General features: G+C 48.2%; 1 protein-coding gene across 1 annotated transcript; it reads right to left on the reverse strand.

Annotated features, from left to right (window-relative positions):
- Positions 1–121: 121 nt before the first annotated feature.
- Positions 122–27698, reverse strand: TOP3A (DNA topoisomerase III alpha). Its single transcript, XM_055306019.1, has 19 exons — positions 27512–27698; positions 22554–22613; positions 21169–21242; positions 20274–20349; positions 19130–19238; positions 17836–17979; positions 17520–17690; positions 17139–17239; positions 16105–16179; positions 14379–14461; positions 13012–13219; positions 11250–11435; positions 10931–11060; positions 7960–8073; positions 7687–7852; positions 5622–5771; positions 3658–3780; positions 2166–2812; positions 122–802 (listed from the first exon to the last, which is right to left on the reverse strand). Exons 1-19 carry the CDS (start codon positions 27689–27691, stop codon positions 624–626), a joined length of 2976 nt encoding a protein of 991 aa, XP_055161994.1. The 5' UTR covers positions 27692–27698; the 3' UTR covers positions 122–623.
- Positions 27699–27763: the final 65 nt, after the last annotated feature.

The raw sequence follows: 27763 nt of genomic DNA on the forward strand, positions 1-27763 counted from the left end.
TGGGGCTGAGAGGAGAGGCCAAGAGGGCCAGAGGTTGGCGAGGTCCCTTGAGCACTGGGTGATGTCTGTGTTCGCTGCTTCCACCACTGTCCACCAGACACTGCACCACAACCACCAGAGCTGAGGGACAGAAATCTTTATTAAGGCACATGAACTGTGGGGTGTCTTGAACAGTGGCATCTAGATAAAAAAAAAATAATAATAAAGCTTCTTCGACACAATTTTAGAACAAGAGCCACATTCTTACATTACACCCTCCTTTCTCAGAATGTCCATGTGTGAAGCCCCCTCCAGGCTGCCCGGAGCTTGTGCCGAGAGTGCTGGTCCCTCAAGGGGCCTTTCCAGAAGGGAAGAAAGCCCTGGACACCACAGCATGGGATGCGCCGACCCTGCCACTAAATGCCCCACAGCACCAGGAGTGAGATGCCCCAGGCCGAGGCTCACTGTCTACCAGAGATGGTCTGGATCCTGACCCCAGAGCACAAGTGGGTCAGACTCCAAAGCCACCACTTTCCTCAAGGCCTCCAGGTCAGGGAAGGACCCCTTGCGCCTAGTGAAAACAGCTTATTCATGAGATGAGGGGTAGGTCTGAGGAAGCAGCCTTCTCTTCCCACCCCTGCCTCTCAGCTGTTCTGAGGACAGAAGGGACGGGTATGTCCAGGCTGGTGGCAAAGGCTGCATTTCCGGGGTTTCTTGGGAGTGGACCCCATGTCTGCGGAACTAGCCCGGGCTCTTTTGCTTCTGGCCTCTGGCCCCTGAGTTCTTCCTCTGCCTCTTGGCCAGGTTGGGGTTCTGAAAGTCCCTGCGGGAAGAATCAGGGGAAGGCTGAGTTCAGAACAGACACATAAAGAGGCAGGAAGTCCAGGACCAAGTGCTTGGTGGAGGGTGTACCCCTAGGCTTTGCAAAGTCACATCCACCTACAGGTCGGGCTCCCTTCCCTCCTGTCAAAACGCGGTGAGTCCCCCCCCACCTTCCATGGCCCTGACACCATTCCCTGAGAACCCCAAGCCCTTAAAGACCTCAACCCACAATCACTATCCTGATAAGGGCACTGTTGTCACTTTATGCATGTCCTTTTTCCAGAAGCAGAGATTCAGCCAACTGGCCTGGGGCTGCATGGAGAAGCAGCGAAACCCCACAGGCCCAGGACCAACAGCCTGCTCCCCATTTTCCATGCAAGTTAACTGAGCTCTGGATCCTTCTAGGCCTCAATTAGGCCTTAGTTCTGGCTGCCCTGTCAGCCAGGACAACTGATCAGCTGGCCAGGAGGTCACACTGCTTCCTTCCAACAGGAGGACAAGGGGCCCGTGCACGTCTGGAGCGTGTGCAAGGCCGGACCACCTCTCACACACTTCAAACGTGAGCCTGTCATGGCCCCCTATGGCACCGGTAGCCAGCCCTACGCCTTACCGAGCCTTCTGGGTTCGTCGTGTCCATGCAGAGCTGTCAACACGTATGCCCGAATCAGTTGGAGACTACCTAACTTTTATAAGACAGCAACCCTAGGAAAGGCAGGAGAGTGCCCATCTCACTGAGAAAACTGTGAGGCTGTGAGGCTGAGCCCTTTGGTTCCAAAGCCAGGCTTGGGACCCGACTCTGCCCAACCAGAGCTCCCACGAGGCCTCCTGGCCATTCTCCTACATGAACGCAGCTTCTGCTGTGTGTGTGGACCGTTTCCAAGTGCCTCTGGGTGCACTGTCCCCCTTGTTCTGATGTCTGGGTGGCAATTCTCACTATCCCTGGTTTCAGGACACCAGGCCCAAGCCGAGTAACCCCAGCAGATTCCCAGACATCCCCAAGCTCAGCATCTCAGGAAATGCAGCTGCTGACAAGGACCTCATGAGCATACAGAAGCTAGGGGAGCCCGGGGCTGCAGGGCCAGGCAGACCTCAGGCCGGCTGGCTGTGTGACCCCAAGCAAGGGCAGGCCGTTTACCTGGGCCTCAGCTGCCTACCGGTGCAGTTGTGAGCACAGTGCCCAGCTGATGAAGGTGAAGACAATCTACCTGGCACAGTGCCGCACACCTCCAGCTCCACTGCTGCCCTCCCTCCCTCCCTCTGTCCCCAAGGTAGACAACACCATGCAGACCTGGGCTGGGGCTCTACAGGCCCTCTGCACCACACCCAGCTCAGGAGCGGCCGCCCCGCAGCGCGCCCCACCTCACCTGGGGCCACGTTCTCGTCCACCCACTGAAAGAAGCCGCACTGCTGCTCTCTCGGCTTGGCGCACGTGTGGAACTGGCGGCCCTTGTTGGGCCCATCCTTCTGCACAGTCCGGGTGACTGCAGGCTGGCTACACAGGCAGGCCATGCCCCTGCCACCATCATCTCCGGGTCTGCCAAACCCACCCCGGTGGTCCCCCATGGCAGGTGGGTGGCCCAGCGAGCTGCCCGCAGGCCTCAGTGCAGAGGCAGGAGGCCCCCTGGGTTCCAGGGCGCTGCTATCAGCCCACAGGAAGAAGTCACAGCCACCGCCACCACACTTATAGAACTGCCGGCCCTGGTTGGGACCCTCCTTCCGCACAGTGAGCAGCACGGCCTCCTGGCCACAGTTGCAGGTCACAGAATTACTTTCCCCATCAGCGGCGGCGGGCGGGGGCAGCATCCGGGGGGCGCTGTCCATTCTGTTCTGGGACTGGCTAGCTTGCAGGTAGTAAGAAGGCTGGCTGGCTGGCTGGGAAGCTCTGGGGGGGCCCTGTGAGAACCTCAGGTCCAAGATTTCCCGCAGCGTCTCGTCACATCCGCCGATGCAGCCAACAAACTCTAGGGGCATGGTGGGGGGAAGGCTGCCGCGTTTAAACTTTAACTTCAACCTAGCGAGACCAGAAGATGAGAAAAAGCACCGAGATTAATCACCCAAACAGAAATTTCGGAAAGGTTCACATCCTGTAATCAGCAGTTCTTGGGACTCTGGAGGCTCTTGGGCCCTTTCAAGATGAGGTGAGAACTATTTTGTAACATGGCTGAGAAGTTACACAGGTCCTGCTCATGTTGTAGCAGGAGTTTGCCAGAGGCTGCAGCTCACGCAATGAGCCCCGGACTGACTGGGAGCAGACACAAAAGTCCAAGTCTCCTACTGAGTCAGACATTACACCTACAGAAATGGAAAACAATGCATTTCTTTTGTTTTCTGCTTTGCAAATATGTGCTTTCTTATTATCATTTTTGCTTTGGATAAAGATAAAAATATGCTATTACGTTACCATGCAGCGTTATCTACTGTAAAATTAACAAAGATGTTTTTTGAATGCCTTCACTTTATTTTAGAATGTGGTAAAAGTATTGACAAATTTTACCCACAATGAGAGCTCTCTAGGTTCCTTCCTCAATGATTTTTAAGAGTGTAAGGGGGCCTATGACCAGTTCTACACAAGGGCTCTGAACTTTTGGCAGGAGCTTGGAAACGATACCTGACACACCCGTGCAGATTCACTTCCTCATACTCTACTGGGCAGCAATCTAGCTGGAAAGGGCAGGGAAAGGGTGCCTCCTGGCTCTTCAGATGCACAGAGGGCTCCTCCCAAGAGCCCAGGACCCTGCCCTAGGGCAGGCTTCCACACCACAAAGGCAGGAACAGGCCACAAACCAACTTAGGACTGCCGACCCAGCTGCTGCCCAGCGCAGGGAAGGCCCCTGAGCCTTGCGGGGCCCCGCTCACCTGTAAACGGGGTGAGGCTGACAAACCGGACACACACTGTCATCCCTGCTGGCCTCCAGCACAGAGTCAGGGAACCACACGGCTGAGCGACATTCCGGGAAGCCCGTGCAGCTGAGGTAGAACCTGGGGAGCACAGGGAGCAGGGTTGGGCAGGGGCCACCGGACCGCAGGGAACATACATTCCTGGGCAGCTGCCTGTCTGGCAAGGACACTACTCTGGCTGATTCATGACAGAGAAACTGGCCTGCTTTTATTCCCCATCTCCCTAAACAAAAGAAACTGCTATTGCTGACTCTGCTTCCTACTTGGAAACAACCAGCCCACCGACCATCACCTGGGCCATGGAAGGCCCAGTCCCAAGGGCTCTGCTCAGGCTCCAGGCCGACACTGCCTGACTTCCCCACATGACAAGTCCGATGGGGACCAGCAGCACCCTCAGTTCAGAGTGGGACAAACGGGTGGGGGGTGCAGCCAGGAAACCTGCCCAAGGATGCACGTGTGGGGAGCTGCAAATAGAACTTGATCTGTTTGATGATGAAAGCATCTTTATTCCTGACACCTGCACCGCACCGTTCTCGGCCAACACATCCTTATGCTTCCAGTTCACGAAACTCTAGGGCTGGAGTAGCCAATGTGAATACGATGCATCCTTTGAGTGTGCCTGGGTAGGACTAGGCCAGGGGAAAAACCTACCAACCAAACCCCAAACCCCACTTATTCAAATGGCAAATCCACGAAATGAGAAATGTAAACTGTCAAATGAGCCCTGGAGTGGTGAATTCCACAGGACACTCACTAGGCCCTCCCAGGTGACCCAAGTGCTTGGAGAGCCTGAGTTAACAGCATGGCGCTGCCTGGCACTTACATGCGGCCATCCCGCACCGCACTCAGCACACCCTGACGCTGGCTTCTGTGTTTCTAGGCAACCCAAGCCTTGCTCCCAGCTCAGGTCCAAGGTAACCTCGGGTTTCTGAGAGCCAGGCTGGCCTTCTCTCGGCCCGGGCCAGTGACAGATCAGTAGTTGGGGAAACCACCTGCTCACGTAGCAGCACAGTAGTGATACAGATGCACCCCGAGGGGAGTTGAAAAAATAATGGACCAGGATGACCTGGGATCATATTCTGCCTTTCTTGTCTGCCCCCCACCCCCTACTCCCAGCTGCCTGCTGGGGACAAGATGCCTCAGCCTTCCCTCCGGAGAAAACCAGGGTGAAAATGCTGCTCTGCAGCATGGTTATGGAGTCGAGAATATCTGTGGAGAACTATGCGCCAAGCCAGGCACAGGGATGGCATGTGATAAATGACAGCTGTCACCTCTGTTCCCCACTGCTGCCATGAACCCTCCCCAGAGGCCAGGGGCTAGCCCAGGTAGTGTCGGGATACACAGCCCACCCTGCACTGAGGTGCTGAGGAGGAGGAGGGACTTGGCATGCTCAGGTCCAGTCCAGAGCCAAAATTAGAAGCAGCAAAGCAGTGTCGGTGAGTATCTCTGACACATCAGGCTCTAGACTGGACTTCAAGCCCATTTCACCAAATCCTCACCCTTCCCACAGTAGATACCATGGCCCTAAGCTTACAGAAAAGAAAACTGGAGCTCAGCAGCTAAGTAACCTGCTTTGGGGCACAAAACTTGGGTGTGTGGCAGAGGTGGGATTTGAACTCAGACCCAACTGGATCCTCAGCTCAAGCTTTCCCACCATTGTCCACACAGTGGGTAGGCAATATCCTATGCACAAGGTACCTGGTGGAGCCACTATCCCACATTTCCTCTGAATCCCAGAGCACTTCACACCTCCAAGGACAGATCCCTGTCAGCTACCCTTCAATACCTAGTCCGGGGGCAGGAATGGCAGGCCTACCTTTACATAACGACACAAAAAAGCAATGATGGGGCCTTGCAAAGAGTGTCCAGCCAACCCAGCAAGTGCTGGGTAAGCAGATGTATGCCATGAGTTGGGCACTGACCCGCCATTCTTCTTTGTCTTGAGGACCATATCCTTGTTGCACTGCGGACACTTCTTGATGGGCTCTGGCATGCTCGGGTAGATGGCTTCTTGCTGGGCCTGGGCCACCTCTGTCCCTTCCCCAAAGTACTGGGATAAGGCCTCGTCCAATCTGAAGGAAGAGCAAAACAATCACAATAGTCTTTTTTTTTTTAAAAAAAGATTTTATTTGAGAGAGAGAACGAGAACACGTGTGCACATGAGCATGAGAAGAGGGAGAAGCTGAGTCCCCACCGAGCAGGGAGCCAGACACAGGGCTTGATCCCAGGACCTGAGATCATGAGCTGAGCCAAAGGCAGATGTTTATTTGAACCACCCAGGCGCCCCTATGATATTCTCATGTGCACACAATATGAGTGTAATCAGGGACACCAGCTGGCTGCTCAGTACAGGCTTGATGCAGAGAACAGAGGCAGACAGAGCTGTGTCTGGCTCCTGGTGCTCCCAGGGCAGATCCAGCTACAGGTATGTACTTCCACATGTTACTGGCCTCACATTAAAAAAAACCAACCAACCAACCAACCAACCAAACAACTGCACAGGGCCTGTAAGCATTCCAGAAGTGTCTGCTTGTCTGGGTTTACGTTTAAACTAGCTCAACTGCGGGATGCCTGGGTGGCTTAGCGATTGAGTGCCTGCCTTCAGCCCAGGGCATGATCCTGGAAACCTGGAATTGAGTCCCACATCAGGTTTTCTGCATGGAGCCTGCTTCTCCTTCTGCCTATGTCTCTGCCTCTCTCTCTCTGTCTCTCGTGAATAAATAAAACCTTAAGAAAAAAAATTAGTTCAATCATTTCCCTCTTTTTAAATATTTTGTTTTTGGGGTGCCTGGGTGGCTCAGCTGGTTGAGTGTCCCACCCTTGATTTCAGCTCAGGTCATGATCTAGGGTTGTAAGACTGAGCCTCTGGTCAGTCTCTGCACTCAGTGTGGAGTCTGCTCGAGATTCTCTTTCTCTCCCCCTTTCCCCCATCCCTCCCCCAACTTGCGTGTGTGGTCACACGCACTCTTGCTGTGTAAAAATAAATAAAACCTTAAAAGATTTTTTTTTAATTTTTTTTTTTATGATAGTCATACAGAGAGAGGGGGCGGGCAGAGACACAGGCAGAGGGAGAAGCAGGCTCAATGCACCGGGAGCCTGACGTGGGATTCGATCCCGGGTCTCCAGGATCGCGCCCTGGGCCAAAGGCAGGCGCCAAACCGCTGCGCCACCCAGGGATCCCCATAAAACCTTAAAAGATTTTAAGTAAGCTCTACACCCAACATAGGCCTTGAACTCAACCCTGAGATCTAGAGTTGTGCTCTCTACCAACTAAGCCAGCCAGGCACCCCAGTTCATTCATTTCTCTTCCAAGTTGGTACAGGGTAGAAAATGCCTATTTTCCTAGCAACATGCACACATACTGCTTGCTACATGGTCAGCTCCAAATAGAGAACAAACGTGTCACACCGCAGCACTGAGTTTATGGACACGAGATCATGTTGCTGTTAACTCAAGACAGAATTAAACTCCAGAGAATGACATCTCTAAAGCCTAGAATAACTAAAGCAGATTTTTCTAGTTACTGTTACTTTTTTTCTTTTTTTAAAGATTTTTATTTATTTATTCATGAAAGACACAGAGAGAAAAAGGCAGAGACACAGGCAGAGGGAGAAGCAGCAGGGAGCCTGACATGGGACTTGATCCCAGGTCTCCAGGATTACACCCTGGGCTGAAGGTGGCACTAAACCGGTGAGCCACTCAGGTTGCTAGTTACTATTTCTATGCTGAGGAAGCTCTACGGGAAGGAATAGAACTCAGGAGGAAGACCCGAAGGGGGAGGAGCTGCATGTGGACTGCCCTGCCAGGCACAACACCATTGGTGAAGCAGCAGCCTGGGGGACATTTAACCATCTGCAGGGCACACATTGCGAGGAGCAATGGTTCTGTTAAATCACCCCCATCCCCTCCCATAGATCAGGGAAAGGTTACAGCCCAGAAGACCGAGTCAAATGAACTCATGTGCAGGCAAGAAGGGTCTGGACTTACTTCTTTGCTTTGGCCACAGCTTCAATGAAAACCTGCTTGTATTTCTGGACTTGCTGCCTTAGAACCACTGACTTGTCCTTCTTGCCTTCACAGATCAGCTTCAGATCAGCTTCTAGCTCGGCCCGGAGGTCAGGCTTGGACATCTCATAGCCCATGGAGTCATAGCCTGTGGGGAAGAGAGCAGCGTTCTGCATGGCCCCAGGCAGCACCCCTGGAAAAGGGGCTTTAGCTGCACAGCTCTGCAACCACCCCCTGCAAGCTCCCCCTGCTTACCTTCCACAAGCCCCATGCCCAGATGTCCAGGGAGAAACCGTTTGTCTGCGGTGAGCCCGACATACATCCGGGCTTTGATTGTCTCGATGTGCTCCGCATGAGTGGCGTCAGTACCTGAAAGCCACTTCCAGTTACTCAGGGAAATGTAGACATTCCCCACTATGTTCCACAGGCACCTTCCTCTGCCTGAACTTTTTTTTTTAAAGATTTTATTTGGGGCAGCCCGGGTGGCATAGTGGTTTAGCGCCACCTTCAGCCCAGGGCCTGATCCAGGAGATCCGGGATCGAGTCCCACGTCAGGCTCCCTGCACGGAGCCTGCTTCTCCCTCTGCCTGTGTCTCTGCCTCTCTCTGTGTGTCTCTCATGAATAAATAAATAGAATATTTTTTTAAAAAAAGATTTTGGGGATCCCTGGGTGGCGCAGCGGGTTGGCGCCTGCCTTTGGCCCAGGGCGCGATCCTGGAGACCCGGGATTGAATCCCACGTCGGGCTCCCGGTGCATGGAGCCTGCTTCTCCCTCTGCCTATGTCTCTGCCTCTCTCTCTTTCTCTCTCTGTGACTATAATAAATAAATAAAAATTAAAAAAAAATATTAAAAAAAAATTTTATCAGAGAGAGAGAGAGAGAGAGAGAGCAAGTGAGCGCACACAAGCAGGGAGAACTGCCTCTGTCTGGACTTCTAATTCTCTAATAATCTTCATTTGCATTGGGCCCACACAGAAACAGTACCTCTCCCTCACATCCACTTACTCCCCAAAGCTGTCAATGCCGGCTTTGAAACTCCTCTAAGTCCTTCTCTGTTCCACATGACAGAGCCACGGCTGGAGCCCATATCAAGTCATCTGCATCAGTACAACACGCTCAGTCTCCCCTCTCTGTTAGCTTCCTCCACCCACCCATTTCTTCTGCTGTGGCCAAAAGGATCTTTGAAAATGGAGCTCTGCCATCAAGGAGATGCAAATCGAAACTGCAAAGAATTACCACTTCACACCCACTCGGTAGGGAGCATAACCAAAAAGCATAGAGAACAAATGCTGGTGAGAATGTGGAGAAACCTCAACTTTCGCACATTGCTGGAGGAGCATAAAATGGTATAGCAGCCATGGAAATCGGTCCAGAAGTTCCTCAAAAGGTCAACAGACAGTACCACTGGACCCGGCAATTCTAATCCTGGTTATCTCCCCAAGAGAATCGCAAACCCATCCACACACAAACCTGCACCCAAATTCTGCGCTGCAACACTATTCATAGTCACCCCAAAACGGAAACGACCCAAAAGTCCATCAAGTGGTGAATGGATAAACAAAATGTGGTCTCTGCACACAACAGAAGGCATGGAAAGGCAGGAAGAACTGACTCGTGCTACAACGTGGATGAGCCTTGGGAGCACGTGAAGTGAAAGAAGTCAGTTACAAGAGGTCACGTGCTTCATCATTCTACAGGTACAAAAGGTGTGAAACAGACAAATCTGCCGAGCCAGAAAGATTAGTGGTTGCCCAGGGCTGAAAGGATGGAAGGGAAGGGGGTATGGAGTTTCTTTCTGAGATGATGAAAATGTTCTAAAATTAAGGTGATTGTTGCACAATTTTGTGAATATACTGAACACTGAATTGTACACGTTCAGTCAGTGAATTATATGCTATGTGAATCATGTCTCAGTAAAGCTGGTGACATTCTGAAGAAACAGAATGCCTAGGCTTTATTCCTGTGTCCCCAGTACCTAGACCAAGGTCTAACTCTTGTGAGCCTCACATTTTTAATGAGTAAATCCTGATGGGTAAACTTTAATTCTACCTAAACCTACATGCTTTCTGGATAGCACAACGACGGCCAGCGGACTCCAGGGGGGACACTTCTTTCCAAGTCACAGAACTACAAAAGCCTCTGGTAGTAAGGCAGCTGTGGCCCAGGGGAACAGTTGGCTTCCAGAGTGCCACCTCCTTCTCCATCAGGCCGCTGCCCTTCTGAGCTAGATTTGCCAGAGAACATCCTCAGAACTGTGATAAACACAGACAAGGGGGTGGCAGATCAGACACAGGGGTCCTCCTTGCAAACCTGGGGTCATGGGACCTATTGGGAAAAACAGTCTGGCCCGGTTTTTTTCCAACCTCAGCTTGGTTCCTAAATGATTACGGGAAATGCTTAAACAAAAACTCAGAGCACAGCCACTTGTGGCTAAGGGCAGGGTGGCAAATGCAAACTCCACAGGGGCCTGGCAGGGAGTGAACGCAGAGCAAAGCCAAGTGTGAACAATGGAGAAGAGACAGCTGCCACCCCAATTCAACCAACTATTCCCACTGGGAAGCAAAGGCTTGGCCTGCCAGATCTCCTGGCACTTTGCAGGATGAACACACAGATGTTTATGTGGAATCTCTCAAGTTTTAAATGTGGATACTGTATTCAAAATAAAAACAAACCCCTGTGTAGGCCTCAAATCCTGAGTCCACGGACAGGACCTGGCCAGGGTGCTCCCAGTCTAGACCCTCGAGTTCTGGGACACATTGATATCCTGATTCGGCTGGTGGAGAGCAGAGGTTAAGAGCCTAAGTGTGGACTTTATTCAGACCGAGGTTTTAATAATTCGCACATTGGGGCACTTGGGTGGCTCAGTGGGGTTGAGTGTCCAGACTCTTGATTTTGGCTTGGGTCAGGATTTCAGGGCCCTGAGACAGAACCCTGCATCTGGCTCTGCACTGAGTGGAGTCTGCTTGGGATTCTCTCTCTCTGGCTCCTGTCCCCCACCATGTTTGCTCTAAAATAAATAAAATGAATCTTAAAAAAAAAAAGCAAAAACTTGCACACATCACAGCCTTAGGCAAGTTCTCAACTTCTCTAAGCCTCACTTTAGCTATAAAGAAGTCAAGAATAGGACACTCATGGGAGAGCGGTTGTGAAGACCAGAAGAGGTATGGTGCCTAACACACATGGGGTACGCAAGAAATGCTGGTTACCGCGACCACAAGCTACTGACCAATGCCGTGCTTCTCCATGAGGGCAATGAGGTCAGCTTCAGTGAGCAGCTGGGGTGGGCTGGTCTCTCCGTCCACCATCTCCACAGTGCTGGGCTGAAAGTGGGAGCCTCTCTCATAGACAGGGAGGGTCTACAGGGAGCAGTAGAAGCATCAGTCCGATCACTCGGCGAGGCAATGAGGCAAAAGACAACTGCCATTTCAAAAACCATCGCCCTGATCCATCAGACCGCACTGAGGGTGAGGAACACGACTGTCTTCCCCTCTCCCTGAGGCCCATGGGGTGAGACATGACCTCTGACCAGGCCTACACTTTATTACCTTGTCACTCCAGCGGTCGTATGGGTACACATCCAGATAGTTTCGGGCCAAAATCATGAGGCCGTGGGCCACAAAGCGTTCCTGAGCGATGTCAATCTCCACGGTGGTCTCCTGCCCCTGGGCATCCTGGGAGCAGCAAGCCAGGAAATGCCGCACGATGAACTCATACAGCCGCTGCTCATCTCCCTAGGAAGACGAGAGAAGAGTCTGCCAACTCCCTCCAGAATATTACTGTCCAAGGCCCACACACTCACTGATAGTCTGGCTGCTTTGGGCCACCTTGTAGTCTCAGATTCTGCGCAGAAGAGGACACATGGCTCCTGTAGCCCCTGCACCAGCATGGAGCGCTGCGCCAACCTGCCATGCACTGTGGGTTTAGGTATTACCTTATTCAGGCAAAGAGAAGCAAGGCAGGCATCTTGCCCTCCAGACCGAGAAGCAATTCTTATGCCATAGACCCAACCGAGGGAAAAGGTGAGACAAAAGCATAACAAGCTAACAAGAGACCCCTTGTATATAAGACACAGTAAGGTTGTAGCCAGCAGCCCAGGCTCACGGGGTTTGTGGTGATTTTCTACCAGTGAAGTAATCAAGGACCTCGTGAGGCTCTGTCAGAAGCCCCTAAGACACTCACACTCATAGCCAGTAATTCTCCTCCTGAACGTATCCAAAGAACTAAGGAGAGGCCCACACAAATATTGACACAAATGTTAACTGTTATTGTGTGTCAAAAAGTTGGAAGCAACTTAAATCTTAAAAAAACAGATTTGGCAAAATAAAATTATGGTTCATCTATATAATCCTTAAGTGTTGTACTTGAAAATATTTTAGCATATGGGGAGCTGACAAATGTTTCTTCCTTCTAATCTTTTGAATTTTCTAAATTGTCTAAAATGAATACATTTAAAGTCAGAGAAGAACAGGGCAGGCTGGGTGGCTCAGCGGTTTAGCGCCGCCTTCAGCCCAGGGTGTGATCCTGGAGACCTGGGATTGGGATCAAGTCCCACGTCAGGCTCCCTGCATGGAGCCTGCTTCTCCCTCTGCCTGTGTCTCTGCCTCTCTCTGTGTTGTCTCTCATGAGATGATGATAGATAGATAGATAGATAGATAGATAGATAGATAGATAGATAGATAGATAGAAAGAAATAAGTAAATAAATAAAATCAGAGAAGAACAGTATGTATTAATAAAAAAAGAAAACAAAGACCAAATGGGACTTAGCTTTGCCATAAGCCTGCATTTGTCAAACGAGCCCAAGTAGCCCAGCATTACCAAGCACAGGTGAAACACCTGAGTATTCAGGGCTGCCTCAAAGCCCTGCCACCACTGGACCTCAACAGGAGGCCAGCATCTGAGTGTCACAGCATCAGGACAGGAATGGAAACTGGTCCAGTCCAGGGGAGGAGGGGCAGGAGGGGATTTCTCCAGTTAAGGAGGGGCTGAGGAAACCAAGTGGTTCTTTAGGGGCAACATATGAGCTGTGCAAGGGCATAGGGAAGGGGAATGGTCTAGCCTGCACGCCGAGGGTCTGACAGAGTGGGGAAGGGGAGCTGGACAAAGTAGAGCCTGCCCTGCAGGGTGGCAGCTCACAGAGGCCAAGCAGAACCATAAAGCAGGAGAATTTTGACACTGACATCTCTTTGCTAAAATGGAATAGCTCTTTCGAAATCACTTAGTTCCTAAAGCAAGAGCCCGCAGAGTAAATTCAAGTGCTAACTGATTTCTCACTTCCTCCCGGGTTCCAGGAGGCAGGGAAACCTACCTGCAAGCTGCTGGTGTATTTGGTGGGGTGGATGGGAGGGTGAGCCTGGTCAGACTTGTTCCCATTGCGTGGAGTGGGGCCACCCCGCTCTAGAATGCTCTGGGCAAAGGCCCCCCAGCGTGGATCCCGGGTCTGCTGCTCCACCAGCACTGTTAGGTCTAAGTCTTTGGGGAAAATGTTTGTTTCAGTTCGAGGATAGCTGATGTACCTGAAAGCAAAGGCAAACACACAGGAAAAGAAAATTGTGATAATGGCACTAGAAACAACTGAGTTAGACTAGAAATACCCAGACATTTGCCATGCCCCATCTGCCTTGGCTGGCTCAACTGAAGCACCCTAGCTTTCCTCTGCTGAGAAGAATCCTCACGTGGGACCCCCCAACAGGGTGAGAAACAGCAGGCTGGCTGGATGAAACACTCCAAGAAGCCAGAGGATAAGTGAAAGGGACTGACAGGGTGGGACTCACTACTGCTCAGCCTGCCAGCAGCTGTGTGGCCCAGAACACAGTCGGTCTGCCAGGGACCCCTGTGGCCCTGAGAGCTGCAACAGAGCAGGCTTCTGAATTTGCTTCCAGCACAGGAAGAATCATGCTGCCTAATAAACCAAAATGTGGACCCTACAAGTAATTTAACATTTTTTATTAGGATGACCCAAATTTTAAGCGCTCAATGGTCACCTGTAGCACGTGGCTGCCACAAGGTTAGCGTGGACCACACTGTCACTGGATGGCCCTGGGGTGTTCACAATCCCGGAGGTGGGATGATTTATGCCGGCAAACGACTACCAAAGGTCATTGCATGCCCCCTGCCAGGGCCATGGAGGCAGCTGTTGAGAGGTCAACAGTTGCACGTGTTTTCATTCTACGGGCTCTTATTTTAGGAAATGATTTTGAAATGTCTTTTCCATATCAGAAAAGCCAATGTTAAAATTCTTCTACTTCAGAGCTCAGGTGATATCTAGACAGTTTGGATTATCCCATAAGCTCTAAAATGGTTTACCCTGGGGTGCCCGGCTGGCTCAGTGGGTAGAAAATGAGACTCTTGACCTCAGGGTTGTGAGTTCGAGTCCCATGTTGGGTGCAGAAATTCCTTAAAAATAAAATCCTTTAAGAAAATCAAATGGGGCACCTGGGTTAAGTGGTCCGACTCTTGGTCGGTTAAGTGTCCGACTCTTGATTTTGGCAAAAATCATAGTTGCAGGGTGGAGAGATGCAGCCCTGTGTTGGGCTCCATCGTGGGCATGGAGTCTACTTAAGATTTTCTCTCTCCCTCTCTCCCCCTCTCTAAAAACAAATAAATAAAATGAAATAAAATATTTCACCCTTATAAAGATGTACTGAATTCCATTCCCAAATGTGGAATATTTACCCTTGAGTGTAGAGCTTTTCGGCAATCCTCATGGTTTCTTTAGCATTTATTCTCAACTTCCGAGAAGCCAGCTTCTCAAGCTCCTGTTAAATGTGTCATAGGCAAATTAGGGTGCAGTGCAGGAGTCAGACGGCACAACACAGCCACACAACTCATCTTCACAAACATGGGGCCTGTCACTCCAGCTACTATCACACAGGGAAAAAGACTGTGCTGAGGAGAGCTTTCTGGGCCTGCCAGGCAGGGGCAGGAGCAGGGCCAGATCCCAACTTGGTGCTTCTCAGACACTGATGTGCAAACCAAGAATCACCAGGGAAGCCAACAGATTCCCCTGAGCACTGCAGATTCTGACAGAGGAGGGCTGGGAGAGAAGCCAGAAATCTGCATTTTGTAACAAGCAAGTTAATACACAGATTCTAATACAGGCAGTCTGGAAACCACACTGTGGGAACACCACTGAGTCCCTAGTAACTTCTCCTGGATGATGAACACCAGTGTTCAAGAACTCCTGGGAGATAATCGGCTGTCTTTCCCCTTGGTCACATTCCATTGGCACTGCTGGCTATACGTCAAAGCATATTCAACCACCGTTAAGCCTTTTACAGGAAATCAGTCCATAACTCTCCCCTTGTCATTGCTACCACACACACCACACAGACCAAGCCACACTCAAGACAAAAAATATATGGGCAGCCCCAATGGCTCAGCGGTTTAGTGCCGCCTTCGGCCCGGGGCATGATCCTGGAGACCCGGGATCAAATCCCACGTCGGGCTCCTTGCGTGAAGCCTGCCTCTCCCTCTGCCTGTATCTCTGCCTCTCTCTCTCTCCCCCTGTGTCTCTAATAAATACAATCTTAAAAATACACACACACACACACACACACACACACACACACACACATATACACGTCACCCACCAGTCCCTGCATGTTTCTTAGCCTGCTTGTTCATTCTCTATGTTCAATCTCCAGACTGAATCCCGACAGTAACTACAGCCTGAATTTTCCTGCAAAGTGGTGATTAGAAAGGGGCACCTCTAAGGCAGTTAACTCCCAGCTGTGTCCAACGGGGGTGGCTCTTCCTGGGTCTAAACATTTGAGAAGTCCTGTTCCCTTTAAAATAGGCTCTTAATGCAGATTTTAAAAAATGATGTTTATATAGATGATACAGAAACATTAGAAAATTTAAAAAAAGCTTGGGTGGAAAAAAGCTATTCCAACAATAATATAAAACACACATATATTAAAAAATAGGAGGGCAGCCCCGGTGGCTTAGCGGTTTAGCACCGCCTTCAGCACAGGGTGTGATCCTGGAGACCCGGGATCGAGTCCCACGTCAGGCTCCCAGCATGGAGCCTGCTTCTCTCTTTCTCTCTATCTCTAATAAATAAATAATATTAAAAAAAAATAGGAAGACACTCCGATTATATCAGAGATTACGTAAGGATAGCAAGGTGAGGGGTGATTCCTCTTTTGTTTCCCAAATCCCACACAAAGCAGCTCTATTGCATTTATTAACTTTAAAAAAGAAAAAAGAAAAAAAAAAAGTATTAGAAGACTAAGCAGGCTAAGCAGGTCCACCCTGTTTTGGGGTTTCTCTTCTTCCCAAGCACCTTCCTGCATGGCCCCGTGAAAGGTGACGCTTCCTGCCACTGGGCCACTGTCTGCCGCAGAAGTATGGTCCCAAAGGCAGGAAGTCAGAGCTGGCGCACTCATCTGGAACATACCACAGTGTCCAAAGCTTGAGGCCTCCATTTGCTCTTTGACTTAGACCTGACCTCCACCACAGTTGCCGTGGGATCCTAGGAAGCCAGAAAAAGCAGAGGCCATATTAATCTGTTGGTGCATCTTCTCCATCTTTCCTGCGGCAGCTTCTGCTCACCATTCTGGAGCAGCAAATGCCCCTGCTCCAACCATGACATGACCTCAAGTAAAGTCAGCTCGTAGCGCCCACAGTGTAGTGGAGACATCACCACCTCCCCACTCAAACCAAGGCTTTGAGGGGTGACTTCATAAACCCTAACAACAGCCTGTGCAGCTCCTAAGAACTGTTTCCTATCTACACATGCACAGTATTACTTTTTTAAAAATTCTGGGTAATGCCAAGTTAGAAATAGGAAAAATTACACACTATAAGCTAGAGAACTCAATTTTAAGATCGACTTCACACACTTTTTTTTTTTTTTTTGGAGAGAGAATGGGGTGGGCAGAGGGCAAGAATCTTAAGCATATTCCATGCTCAGTGTGGACCTTGATGCAGGACTCACTCTCACCACCCTGAGATCATGACCTGAGCCGAAAGCAAGAGTCAGATGCTTAACTGACTGAGCCACCCAGGCGCTCTACCGAACTTCACACTTAAGAGACTATATAAACAGACAAAGAACTCAGCCTAATGGATTTGTTAATGAGGAAATTTGTATTTCAAAATCCAAATTTCTCTCTGCAAATAGAGTGGACTCCAGGTGCTCTTTACAAGGAGCTCAGTGTATCTAGCTTGCTAGGTTTTCCTGCACCACATTCTGGTAAAGTAGAAAAAGCAGAGCTCTCTCTTATGAAACCAATAAATGTGCAGTGTCACAGACCTGCCAAGTGGTTGCGTGACCTCCAGGGTCAAAGGGTGGAGCAGTGATATCCTGACTTGCAAGCTGAAAGTTACTGTTCAGCAGGAAAATGGAACAGGATCACCTCTGCTAAAAGGAGTGGCTTAGAAACTTGCAGAACAGTTTTCCTAGTTCATTAAAATTGAAATCTTTCCTACCTCCATGCACAGCTGATAGAGGACAAGACAAGCTGTGTGGTTAAAGAGACGATGCCTTTTCCAGTTGAATTCTACGATGCCATCTTTGTGGTCATGAGTTACTACGGGGGAACAAACGGGAAGGCCATGACTCACAGAAGCCATGTGATAGGACAGAGAGAAGAAAGTACATTGCAGTGAAAGTCCAAAGGCACATGAAACATTACTTTGGGAATACTTTGGGTCACCAAGGAAAGTAAGCGGGTTCCGAACATCATATTAGGCTGGGATGAAGGACAGCAAGGATAAAAAAAACCTCACACATTTAATTAGTGCCATTTATGCTCCTGGTTCTTCCCCTGCCCTTAGGCTCCATGCCATAAACATTTCCCCCAGCCTTACCTTTAATTTTGTGGAAGATTTCTGGCACAAAAGCCTGAATGGCTTTGAACCTCTCCACCACGAACCCCAGGGTTGGGAACTGGCAGCTGCCATAACTGATCAGCTGTTCTGCTAACACCTCGGGAAAAATCTTCTGAAGCCTCAGGGTTTGGAACCTAGTGAAGGCAGCTCCTAGAATGTGAGGAAGGAAAGAAGGAGAAAATGGTGGATCCTAAGATCAAAGTTACCTCCACATACTTACACAAAAATCTTGGTGCCACAGCCCAACATCCACTCTGCTACGTGGACCCCCACAAGGAGTTGGCCAGCTGCTCACCAATCCTCAGGTCCAACTCCTGCCTCACGTCCACGGCATTGCTCACTCTCTGATCGGGCTCAGTCAGGTTTTCACAGGCCACTCGGACAGCTCGGGGGGTGATCTCAGAGAAACGGGCTCTCAGCACCTGCAGATTTGGCTTCACTGTGGAACAGTCACCCAGGTTAAAGTCAAACCACATTGCTGCACCCAATTTTCTGATTAGGTTAAACTGACAGCATGGTATCCATCTAACGGGAAAACGTCATTATTACCGCTAAACTTAGTGTTGTCAGAAATAACAGCAGTGTGAGTTTTAGCAATTCAAGTGAATTTCAGCTATTCTCTTGGTGAGCCTCTCAAGATCCTAATATCTCAAAAAAAGAAAAAGAAAGAAAAAAGATCCTAATATCTCACTTGCTCTCCCAGACTTTTAGAAAAAATTAAAACATTGTCAATGAAAAGGTCCAAAGGAGGAATTTCACGTCCTGACATGGAAATAACATGGGACACCTACGCTTTCTTGAAAGTTAACGTACTTAAATTCCCAAGAATCATTACAGTTTCAGCACAAACACATTTAGGGAAAATAGAAACCATCCACTCTCTGAAGCCTGAGAATGGACTGTGCATCACTTCCTTGAAGTTACCTGAAATCATTAGCCTTGTTCGAGGCATTTAAATTGGTTTCAACAACAGGCTTTGTACAAAGAATACAGCAAATTAATACCTCATTCCAGAATGATTCTTTGCTCTGTATATTCAGCATATATGTTCTCTTGCACGTGTTCAAAATGCAACTTTAAAGGAATTAAATAGGGGCAGCCCCGGTGGCACAGCGGTTTAGTGCCGCCTGCAGCCAAGGGCGTGATCTTGGAGACCCTGGATCAAGTCCCACGTCAGGCTCCCTGCATGGAGCCTGCTTCTCCCTCTGCCTGTGTCTCTGCCTCTCTCTCTCTCTGCATCCCTATGAATAAATAAATAAAATCTTAAAAAAATAAATAAAGGAATACAATACATAAAGTCTTTGCTCTCAAGGAGCTGGCCATGTACTTGGACCTAATATGTAACAAGCCATGGGCTACAGGGTCTGAGCCACTGGTTAACTCATTTAATCCTGATGCAGCCCTAACAACTGTCAGATTGGCCTGACTTTCCTGAAAGCTGGGGCTCCCAAAGACACAGAGCTGGTAAGAACGAATGGATCCAGAGGGGAGACTCTCCAGGGAAAAACTAAGCCACAGCCCACTCTCTCAGGGGAATCATCTACTTCTGTGGTCCCAAAGTGGAGAAACTCAAAAGTCTCAGCACTTACCAGCCCTGCATACGTGGATAATTTCAAACCCGATATTTTCACCTTCTCTATCACAGTCGGTCCAGATTACCAGGGCCTGGCATTGCCGAGTCTCTCGCTGCAGAGTTTTCTGAAATTCCCAGTGGGGAAAGGGCAGTGAGAACACAATCACTATCACTTGACACTTCTACGCTAAAGAGATCTGACTGAACCTAAGTGACGTTCTTGGAATATGGCAAATTGGAGAGAAGGGAGAGATCTGGGGAAACCTCTAAGGATGCCAAGGCCACTAGTATAATCCTTCGACTTAGAATCAAAGACCCATAAATGAGCTTCTAGATTGAGGCTTTAATACAACTACCCTAGTATGACAAAACCTAAAATTCAGTTCTAACATATACTCGTAACTCTCATGGCTCTGATAGTATCCTGGTAAAAAAAGAAAAGAAAAGAAAAGAGAAGAGAAGAGAAGAGAAGAGAAGAGAAGAGAAGAGAAGAGAAGAGAAGAGAAGAGAAGAGAAGAGAAGAGAAATCCCTAAATTGAGTTTTACCCCCAAGAAGGCTTCCCAATTAGCAGTGAACTAATTATATGTGCCCTGACTGCTTGGGAACTCATAACTTGCTGTCAAATGACCCTTTACACTTTGTCATCTCTCTGTGCTAATTAGGGCTGGAGCCTAGAATTAATAATTTAACAATACTATTCCTAGGATTTAAACAAGTAGTATATATAAAAAGGCTTACTTTAGTTCCTTGGCTACTTAGTTTAAGTGGCCTCATTTATATGAGTGGGAGTAATTTTTAAAATGTTACTGGGGTGTCTGGGTGACTCAGTCGGTTAAGTGTCTGACTCCTGGTTTCGGCTCAGGTTGTGATCTCAGGGTTGTGGGATCGAGCCCAAGCCAGGCTCCACACTCAGCAGGGAGTCTGCTAGGGATTCTCTCTGTCCCTCTGCCCCTTCCCCACTCACATTCTCTTTTTCTCCCTCTCTCAAATAAATAAAATCTTTAAAAAGTATGTTAAAAAATAAAATCATGGTACTAAGTTTGGTGGGAAACTGGATCTCTAAATTCTAATGCATTCAGAATGCAGAAATCACAGTTCAATTATTTTGTACTCAGGAACTGTTCAACTCCAGTGCCACACGTCTTCCAAAACACCCTACCTTGATGTCTACAAAATTCTCTGGGCAGTACTTTTCAATTTCTGCTTCAAAGAGGACAAGGGGATTGCAGCTCTGCCTAGAAAAGAAATGAAAACACAACACATCCAACCTCAGCAGAGATGACAAGTCCTCTATTTTAATGAGAAAAAATTGCTCCAGTGTGCTCATGGATAGAACCCAAACAGAAAAGGTCCCACATTAAAAGGCCAGAGGATTAAAAGCAAGGCTATGATCCTCTGCACTAAGTGCTTTCTATGACAACAGGAGGAGCTAAGAAGTAATTCTGGAACTCTTTCATTAATGTCTGCAATAGGATCAGTTAATCCAGTGACTATGTAAAATAGGTCTGGCTATTTTAAGGGAAATACACTTCAAGGTGGTTTATTCTAAATGTATGGCAAAAATTCACAATGGTTCAGTTGATTTTAGGTCACTGCTGTGGGCTCCATGGTTTTTGTTCCCTCAAAATACATAGGTTGAGATTCTAATACCAGTGTGATGCTGTTGGAAGGTGGGGACTCTCAGAGGTGATTATGTCATAAAGGTAGTGGTACCTCATGAACGGGATTTGAGCTCTTATAAAAGAAGCCCCACAGAGCTCCCTAGCTCCTTCTACCAGGTGAGGACATGGTGAAAGGTCAGCAGGGTGCAATGGGGAAGAGGGCCCCTCACTTGACTGTGCTGGCACCCTGCTCTCCTACTTTTAGCATCCAGAACTGGGAGAAATAAATTTCTGTTGTTTATAAGTCCCTCAACTTGATGACATTTTATTAGAGCAGCCCGAATGGACTAAGACAGTCATCAGTATTGTAAGCTCTACGGTAAGATCAACAGGCCTCAAAATTCCTCTAGCATTTCACAACTTACTGTAATGTCCCCTAGGAACTGTACTGACCATTTGCGAAACTGCATCTGGAAATCGTAAGCCAGCAAATGTCCAGAAACTGAAGTCATTACCATGGTAACATTCTGAATGATAACAAAATTCGAGTTAGTCTTTTAGCAATTACATTTTGTCAGATCATCCAAATAAAAGGTAGGAACGTCTATTAAAGAAAAAAAAGGGAGGTTGTCAAGGGTTTGGGAGGAGGTGGAGAAGAATGAATAGATAGAACACAAAGGGCTTCAGGGACAGTGGAAATACTCTGTATGGTATTATAATGATGGATATATGTTTTTTTTTTTTTGTCCAAATCCATAGATGTACAACTCCAAGAGAAAACCATAATGCAAACTATGGACTTTGATTGCTTATGATGTGCCAGTGTAGGTTTGACTATAACACATGTATCACTCTGGTGAATGATGCTGATCATGGGGCAGGGTGGTATCTGTGGGATATGGTGGTGGGGGGAGGGCCAGGGGTTCTACAGGGCATCTCTCTACCGCCATCTCAACTTGGCTCTAAAAACCTAAAATGGCTCTAAAAGAAATAAAGTCTATAAAAAACAAAACAAAAACCTAGTTGATTAGGAAGAAATGAACATAAATACATCTTTTTGAAGCCAAATGCGAAAGTAATATAATCACCGTTCTCATTCTAGCACCACGATGCCTGTGATGTGATTTAAAGTTCTCTCAAACTATTGGGTATTAGCATCTTTCTTGCTATAAAGAGATGGGACCACATTTAATTAAAAAGTGACCACGTGGGCACCTGATGGCTCAGAGGTTGAGTGTCTGCCTTTGGCTCAAGTTGTGATCCTGGGGTCCTGAGATGGAGTCCTGCATCAGGCTCACCGAAAAGAGCCTGCTTTTTCCTCTGCCTATGTCTCTGACCCCCTCTCTGTGTCTTTTATGAATAAACAAAATCTTAAAAATAAAGTGACCACTTTAGGGCGCCTGCGTGGCTCAGTTGGTTGAGCTCAGGTCATGATCCTGGAGTCCTGGGATCGAGCCCGACATCAGGCTCCCTGCTCAGCGGAGAGTCTGATTCTCTCTCCCTCTGCCCTTCTCCCTGCTTGTGTTCTCTCTCTCATAAATAAAATCTTAGAAAGAAAAAGTGATCTCCTTAGAAATTATAAAAAAGTCACCTGTAATCAAGGATCTTTACGTCTTAACAATCGTTATTTTTAAAGATTGTAACTTATTCTACAGTGGCCAGGCTCACTCCACTTGATCAAATAACTCTTAAGATACAAGCAGTTTAGGGATGACCTGTAGTAGTAAACAGCTGTTCTTTTCACAGCCATAACGAAAAACTCTTGGAGTATACCCCAAAGTGGCACACAGATCAAAAAGCACACTTCAGCTATATGACAGAAATATTATAGCACCTACCTGGCCATATAGATGATAATCAAATTCATAGATCTTGTTGAATTTTGAAAATCCTTCCCTCTATAACAAAACAAAAATAGATCAATTACACTGAAAACAAATAATTCCTCAGTCTAAATATGAAACAGAACAGTGGTAAGCAATAATACTGAAAAGTAATAGTGTTTCCTAAAGACAAAAACTAGGCTACATTACTGAGGCCATTTATTGAGTGGCTCCTCAAAACACTTACAAGCACGTGATTGGTAGAGTCCACGGAGTTTTTATGCTGGAAGGTAACCTCAAGGTCAGCTAATATTAACAAACTCCCATAGATGAGAATGGATGTGTCAAGGTCACATCACAAATTAAAGGCAGAAAAAGGATTACAACATAATTTTCTTCCTACACCCTATACTTCTACTACTTTCTGACTGTACAATTGCACCTGTCAATGGCTGAGCACAGGCAAGTCATTCACTTTTCGAACATCTATTTTTTTTTTTTTAAAGTTGACTATTCGGGATCCCTGGGTGGTGCAGCGGTTTGGCGCCTGCCTTTGGCCCAGGGCGCGATCCTGGAGACCCGGGATCAAGTCCCACATCGGGCTCCCGGTGCATGGAGCCTGCTTCTCCCTCTGCCTGTGTCTCTGCCTCTCTCTCTCTCTCTCTGTGTGACTATCATAAATAAATAAAAAAAATTAAAAAAAAATAAAGTTGACTATTCATCTGGATGTTCCTTGAAGGAGATGTACAGAGGCTGGAATTTTTTTTTTTTAAGATTTTATTTATTTATTCATGAGAGACCCAGAGAGAGAGGCGGAGACACAGGCAGAGGGAGAAGCATGCTCCATGCAGGGAGCCTGATGTGGGACTCGATCCCGGGACCCCAGGATCACGCCCTGAGCCTAAGGCAGGCGCTAAACTGCTGAGCCACCCAGGGATCCCGTGAATATCTATTTTTGAATAGTTCTCCTCTGGCTCTAAAACTCAGTAACACTATGAGCCCCAGTCAGAACTAGAATCCAGTCTATAAAACAATTCTTCAGCTTGCAATCATGGATGAATAAGACCTTCTCTGAGTAGATTCCACCGTCCTCTACAGGGGCATTAAATGCAGTTACATGTGAGTTCTGCACCAACATTACACAGAAGACAAGAAAATGGCCAGCTGGGGGGGATGCCTGGGTGGCTGAGTGGTTGAGCGTCTGCCTTTGGCTCAGGGCATGATCCCAGGGTCAGTCCCATATCAGGCTCCCCCCGGGAAGTCTGCTTCTCCCTCTGTCTATGTCTCTGCCTCTCTCTGTCTCTCTCATGAATAAATAAAATCTTTAAAAAAAAAAAAAAAGAAAAGAAAATGGCCAGCTGGTAAGTGGAGATGTGTTCGAGGGCCAAGAAAGGTCAGTGTTCAGAAGATTCTTCCTTAGTCTCACAGACAACTTTTCTGAGTGGGATACGAGGTTCTCTTTGAGGCATAGTGACAAATTTTAAGAAGGAATTTATTTTAGTATCTCATACTTAAGAATTCACTGGTTGCCAATATCGCCAAGAAACTCCCCTTTACAAACGCCAATTGATAGTTAAGCCCTTTTATTTATTTTTAAAGATTATTTTTTATTTATTCATTCATGAGAAACAGAAAGAGTAAGAGAGAGAGAGGCAGAGACACAGGCAGAGGGAGAAGCAGGCTCCTGCAGGGAGCCTGATGTGGGACTCCATCCCAGGTCTCCAGGATCACGCCCTGGGCCGAAGGCGGCGCTGGGCGACTCAGGCTGCCCAATAAATAAAATCTTTAAAAAAAAAAAAGCCCTGAAGCCTTCCCACTTAAATGTACCCTGATATACAACAGGGGTGAAGTCTGTTTACTCACCCTCTCCCCAGCCCAGTCCCAAGTGACTCCTGAGGTGCATACTCATCATCCCTCAGGTCTCTTGGGAACACAGTCTGAAAATCACTGTTCCAATCCTCTCCAAGTAAATGACTCTGATAACATGTATATGACCCCACAACCAGGGCTCTTGCAGGCAGTGTCCTCTCCCAGAGATAGTCTTGAGAATGTGAAATGTTTTTCCTGACATTTCAAACTTGCCCCCCTATAATTCCCATTTGAGGATGGCACACAATTATGTGTGATTCCACATTCAGATGAGGTGCTCAGGGAAAGTGGATGCTCCCAAATTAGTTTTGGAGCCTAGAGAAAGAAAAAAACCTGGTAGATTGAACAAGAATGTAGCTTTTATAATCTCTTTTGCAGTGCTCTCCACTCTATTAAAAAAAAAAATTATACAAGTCCCTTCTCTAAGCACTCTGTAGGAACTGTCACATTGTTGCCACTAAATGTACAGCAGGATTCATTAAGATTTATCTTTCTAAAGGGCACCTGGGTGGCTCAGTTGGGGTCTGCCTTTGGCTTGGGTTGTGGTCTCAGGGTCCTGGCATCAGGCCCTGAGTCAGGCTCCCTGCTCAGCAGGAGGGCAGCCCAGGTAGCTCAGCAGTTTAGTGCTGCCTTCAGCCCAGGGCGTGATCCTGGAGACCCAGGATTGAGTCCCACGTAGAGCTCCCGGCATGGAGCCTGCTTCTCCCTCTGCCTGTGTCTCTGCCTCTCTCTCTCTCTGTGTGTCTCTCATGAATAAATAAATTAAAATCTTAAAAAAAAAAAAAAAGAAGTCTGCTTCTCCCTCTGCCCCTCTCCCTCTTGCGCGCAGTGTGTTCTCTCTCTCAAATAAAGTCTTTTAAAAAATAAAGATTTATCTCCCTGAATATATAAATAAAACCATGAAAAAGTTGTACACACGTAGAAGCTTGTAGTTTTCAGCATGTTTTTGAATGCTATTGTAAATGCAATTGTTTTTAAAGATTTTATTTATTTGAGAGAAAGAGAAAGCACCAACAGGGAGAGGGAAAGAGGGAAGCAGACTCCCTGTTGAGCAGGGAGCCCCATGCACGGGGCTCCATCCTAGGACCCTGAGATCATGACCTGAGTCCAAGGTGGACACTTAACTGAGTCACCTAGGTGCCCCTGATATTGTTTTCTTAATTTTCTTTTCAGATTGTTCATTGCTACTCATTCATGTGCACTGATCTTGTATCTTACAACTTTGTTGAATGTATTAGCACTAACGTCTTTTTTGTGGCTTCAAGATTTCTATTCTACAAAGCCATGTTGTCCACAAATAGACATATTTTATTTTTAAAAAAGATTTTATTTATTTATTCATGAGAGACACAAGACAGAGGCAGAGACACAGGCAGAGGGAGAAGCAGGCTCCCCGGGGGGAGCCCGATATGGGACTGACCCTGGGATCATGCCCTGAGCCAAAGGCAGACGCTCAACTGCTGAGCCACCCCAGGCATCCCAAACAACTAGACATACTTTAAATCCTTCCTTTCCAATTTAAATTTCTTTTTCTTCCCTAATTGCTTTAGCTAAAACTTCTAGTAATCTTGGATAGCAATGCCGAAAGCAGGCAATCTTGTCTTGTTCTTGACCTTAGAGAAAAAGCTTTCAGTCTTTTACCCTCGGTGTAGCGTTAGTGATGGGATTTTCATAAATGCCTTTTATCATTAAGAGATTTAATTTTTATCACATGTGTTTTCTGCATCAATTGAGGTAAGCAATGTAGGTTTTTGTTTTTTTTAATTTATTTATGATAGTCACGGGGGGGGGGGGGGGGGGGCAGAGACATAGGCAGAGGGAGAAGCAGGCTCCATGCACCGGGAGCCCGACGTGGGATTCGATCCCGGGTCTCCAGGATCACGCCCTGGGCGAAAGGCAGGCGCTAAACCGCTGCGCCACCCAGGGATCCCAGCAATGTAGGGTTTTTTTTGTTTTTGTTTTTGTTTTTTGGCAATGCAGGCTTTAAGTGGGGGATTACTGGGGTCATATGGGTATTTTATAAAGCCACTTTGGTAGTGGAGAGTTTGAAGAGTGAAAAGACCAGGGGGAAAGCTACTGGAGTTCTGTGAGGGGTCAAAGGCCTGAACTCTACAGATACAACCTCTGCTCTTGCTCCCATTATCCACGAACTAGAAACAGAGGCCTAGGGACCTTGGGATCTTGAAAGGAGAACTTCTGCCCCCTACTCTTACAAATGGCCTCCTGAAAACATTCCACTTTAATGACAGATTTTCCTGAACAGTTCTTGTTGCCTCTCTGCCACCTCTTTTACACAACCTTCCCCTTCCTTTGCACCTCCAGTGTGTCTAGGACACATTCTCATCTCTTACTTGCCTGTTCTTTGAAATGAGCTGGTACTAGGAAGAAGTAACTGGCTGAGTTCCCTCTAATCCCAAACCCCAGGCAGTACTGCCCTGTCGACAGGCGTTTACAGATTGGGAAATCAGTGGGGCTGCAGAAGGCAGGGGGTGCGCAGAGATGAGGGCAGCTAGTTACCCGGGGGGGATGCTCGTTCAGGGCCTGACCGCCAAGCCCAAGGACTTTGGTCAGTGCTTCCTTAAACAACTTAGCTTTCGAATCACACGGAATAATGTTAAAATTAAATATGCAGGGATCCCTGGGTGGCGCAGCGGTTTAGCGCCTGCCTTTGGCCCAGGGCGTGATCCTGGAGACCCGGGATCGAATCCCACGTCGGGCTCCCGGTGCATGGAGCCTGCTTCTCCCTCTGCCTATGTCTCTGCCTCTCTCTCTTTCTCTCTCTGTGACTATCATAAATAAATAAAAATTAAAAAAAAATTAAATATGCGTTAAATATGGGTTACTCGGCGCCCCATTCTCAGACAAATCTGGGAACCGCTGCTGTGGACAAAGAGGAGCCAAGGTGTTCGAGCACACGGGTGAAGCCCGAACCACGTCTTTACATGTCTACCACTCGGAAAAGAGGACAGGAAGCCACTGCGAGGACCCAGAAGCGAGAGAAGTGGCCTCCGTCTCTGTTCCCAGCGCCCGTCCCCCAGTCCCGCGGGGTGACCGGCAGGCGCAGCTCCCTCACCGCACAGCTGATCGGAAATACGCCTCCTTACCCGCCTCATGCGGCCGTTGGACAGCAGGTCGGCGATCCCCTTGGCCGCGTCGTTTTTCTCGGCCACACAGAGAATTCTGCGCACACCTCGGAAGGCCACCTCCATGGCAGCACGGGACAAGGTCCGGGCTCCCGGCCGTAGCAGCCAGCGGAGCGCGCTGCGGGCGACCGGGAAGATCATCCCTAGGCCCCGCGCCCGCAGCCGCCCCTCGGGTGCCCACGCATGCTGGAGAAGCCAGAGGGGAGGTCCAGC

The sequence above is a fragment of the Nyctereutes procyonoides genome, unplaced genomic scaffold (assembly GCF_905146905.1).
Source record: "Nyctereutes procyonoides isolate TBG_1078 unplaced genomic scaffold, NYPRO_anot_genome, whole genome shotgun sequence".
NCBI lineage: Eukaryota > Metazoa > Chordata > Mammalia > Carnivora > Canidae > Nyctereutes > Nyctereutes procyonoides.

Excerpts from the sequence above, each read along its gene's own strand:
- TOP3A (XM_055306019.1), bottom strand. The coding sequence starts at position 27,691 with ATGATCTTCCCGGTCGCCCGCAGCGCGCTCCGCTGGCTGCTACGGCCG. Across the intron at positions 17,980-19,129 it reads TATCCACGTATGCAGGGCTG|TGAAGCCAAATCTGCAGGTG; the intron begins GTAAGTGCTGAG and ends ACTGTTCCACAG. Across the intron at positions 13,220-14,378 it reads GAAAAGCTCTACACTCAAGG|GTACATCAGCTATCCTCGAA; the intron begins GTAAATATTCCA and ends CTTTGCTTTCAG.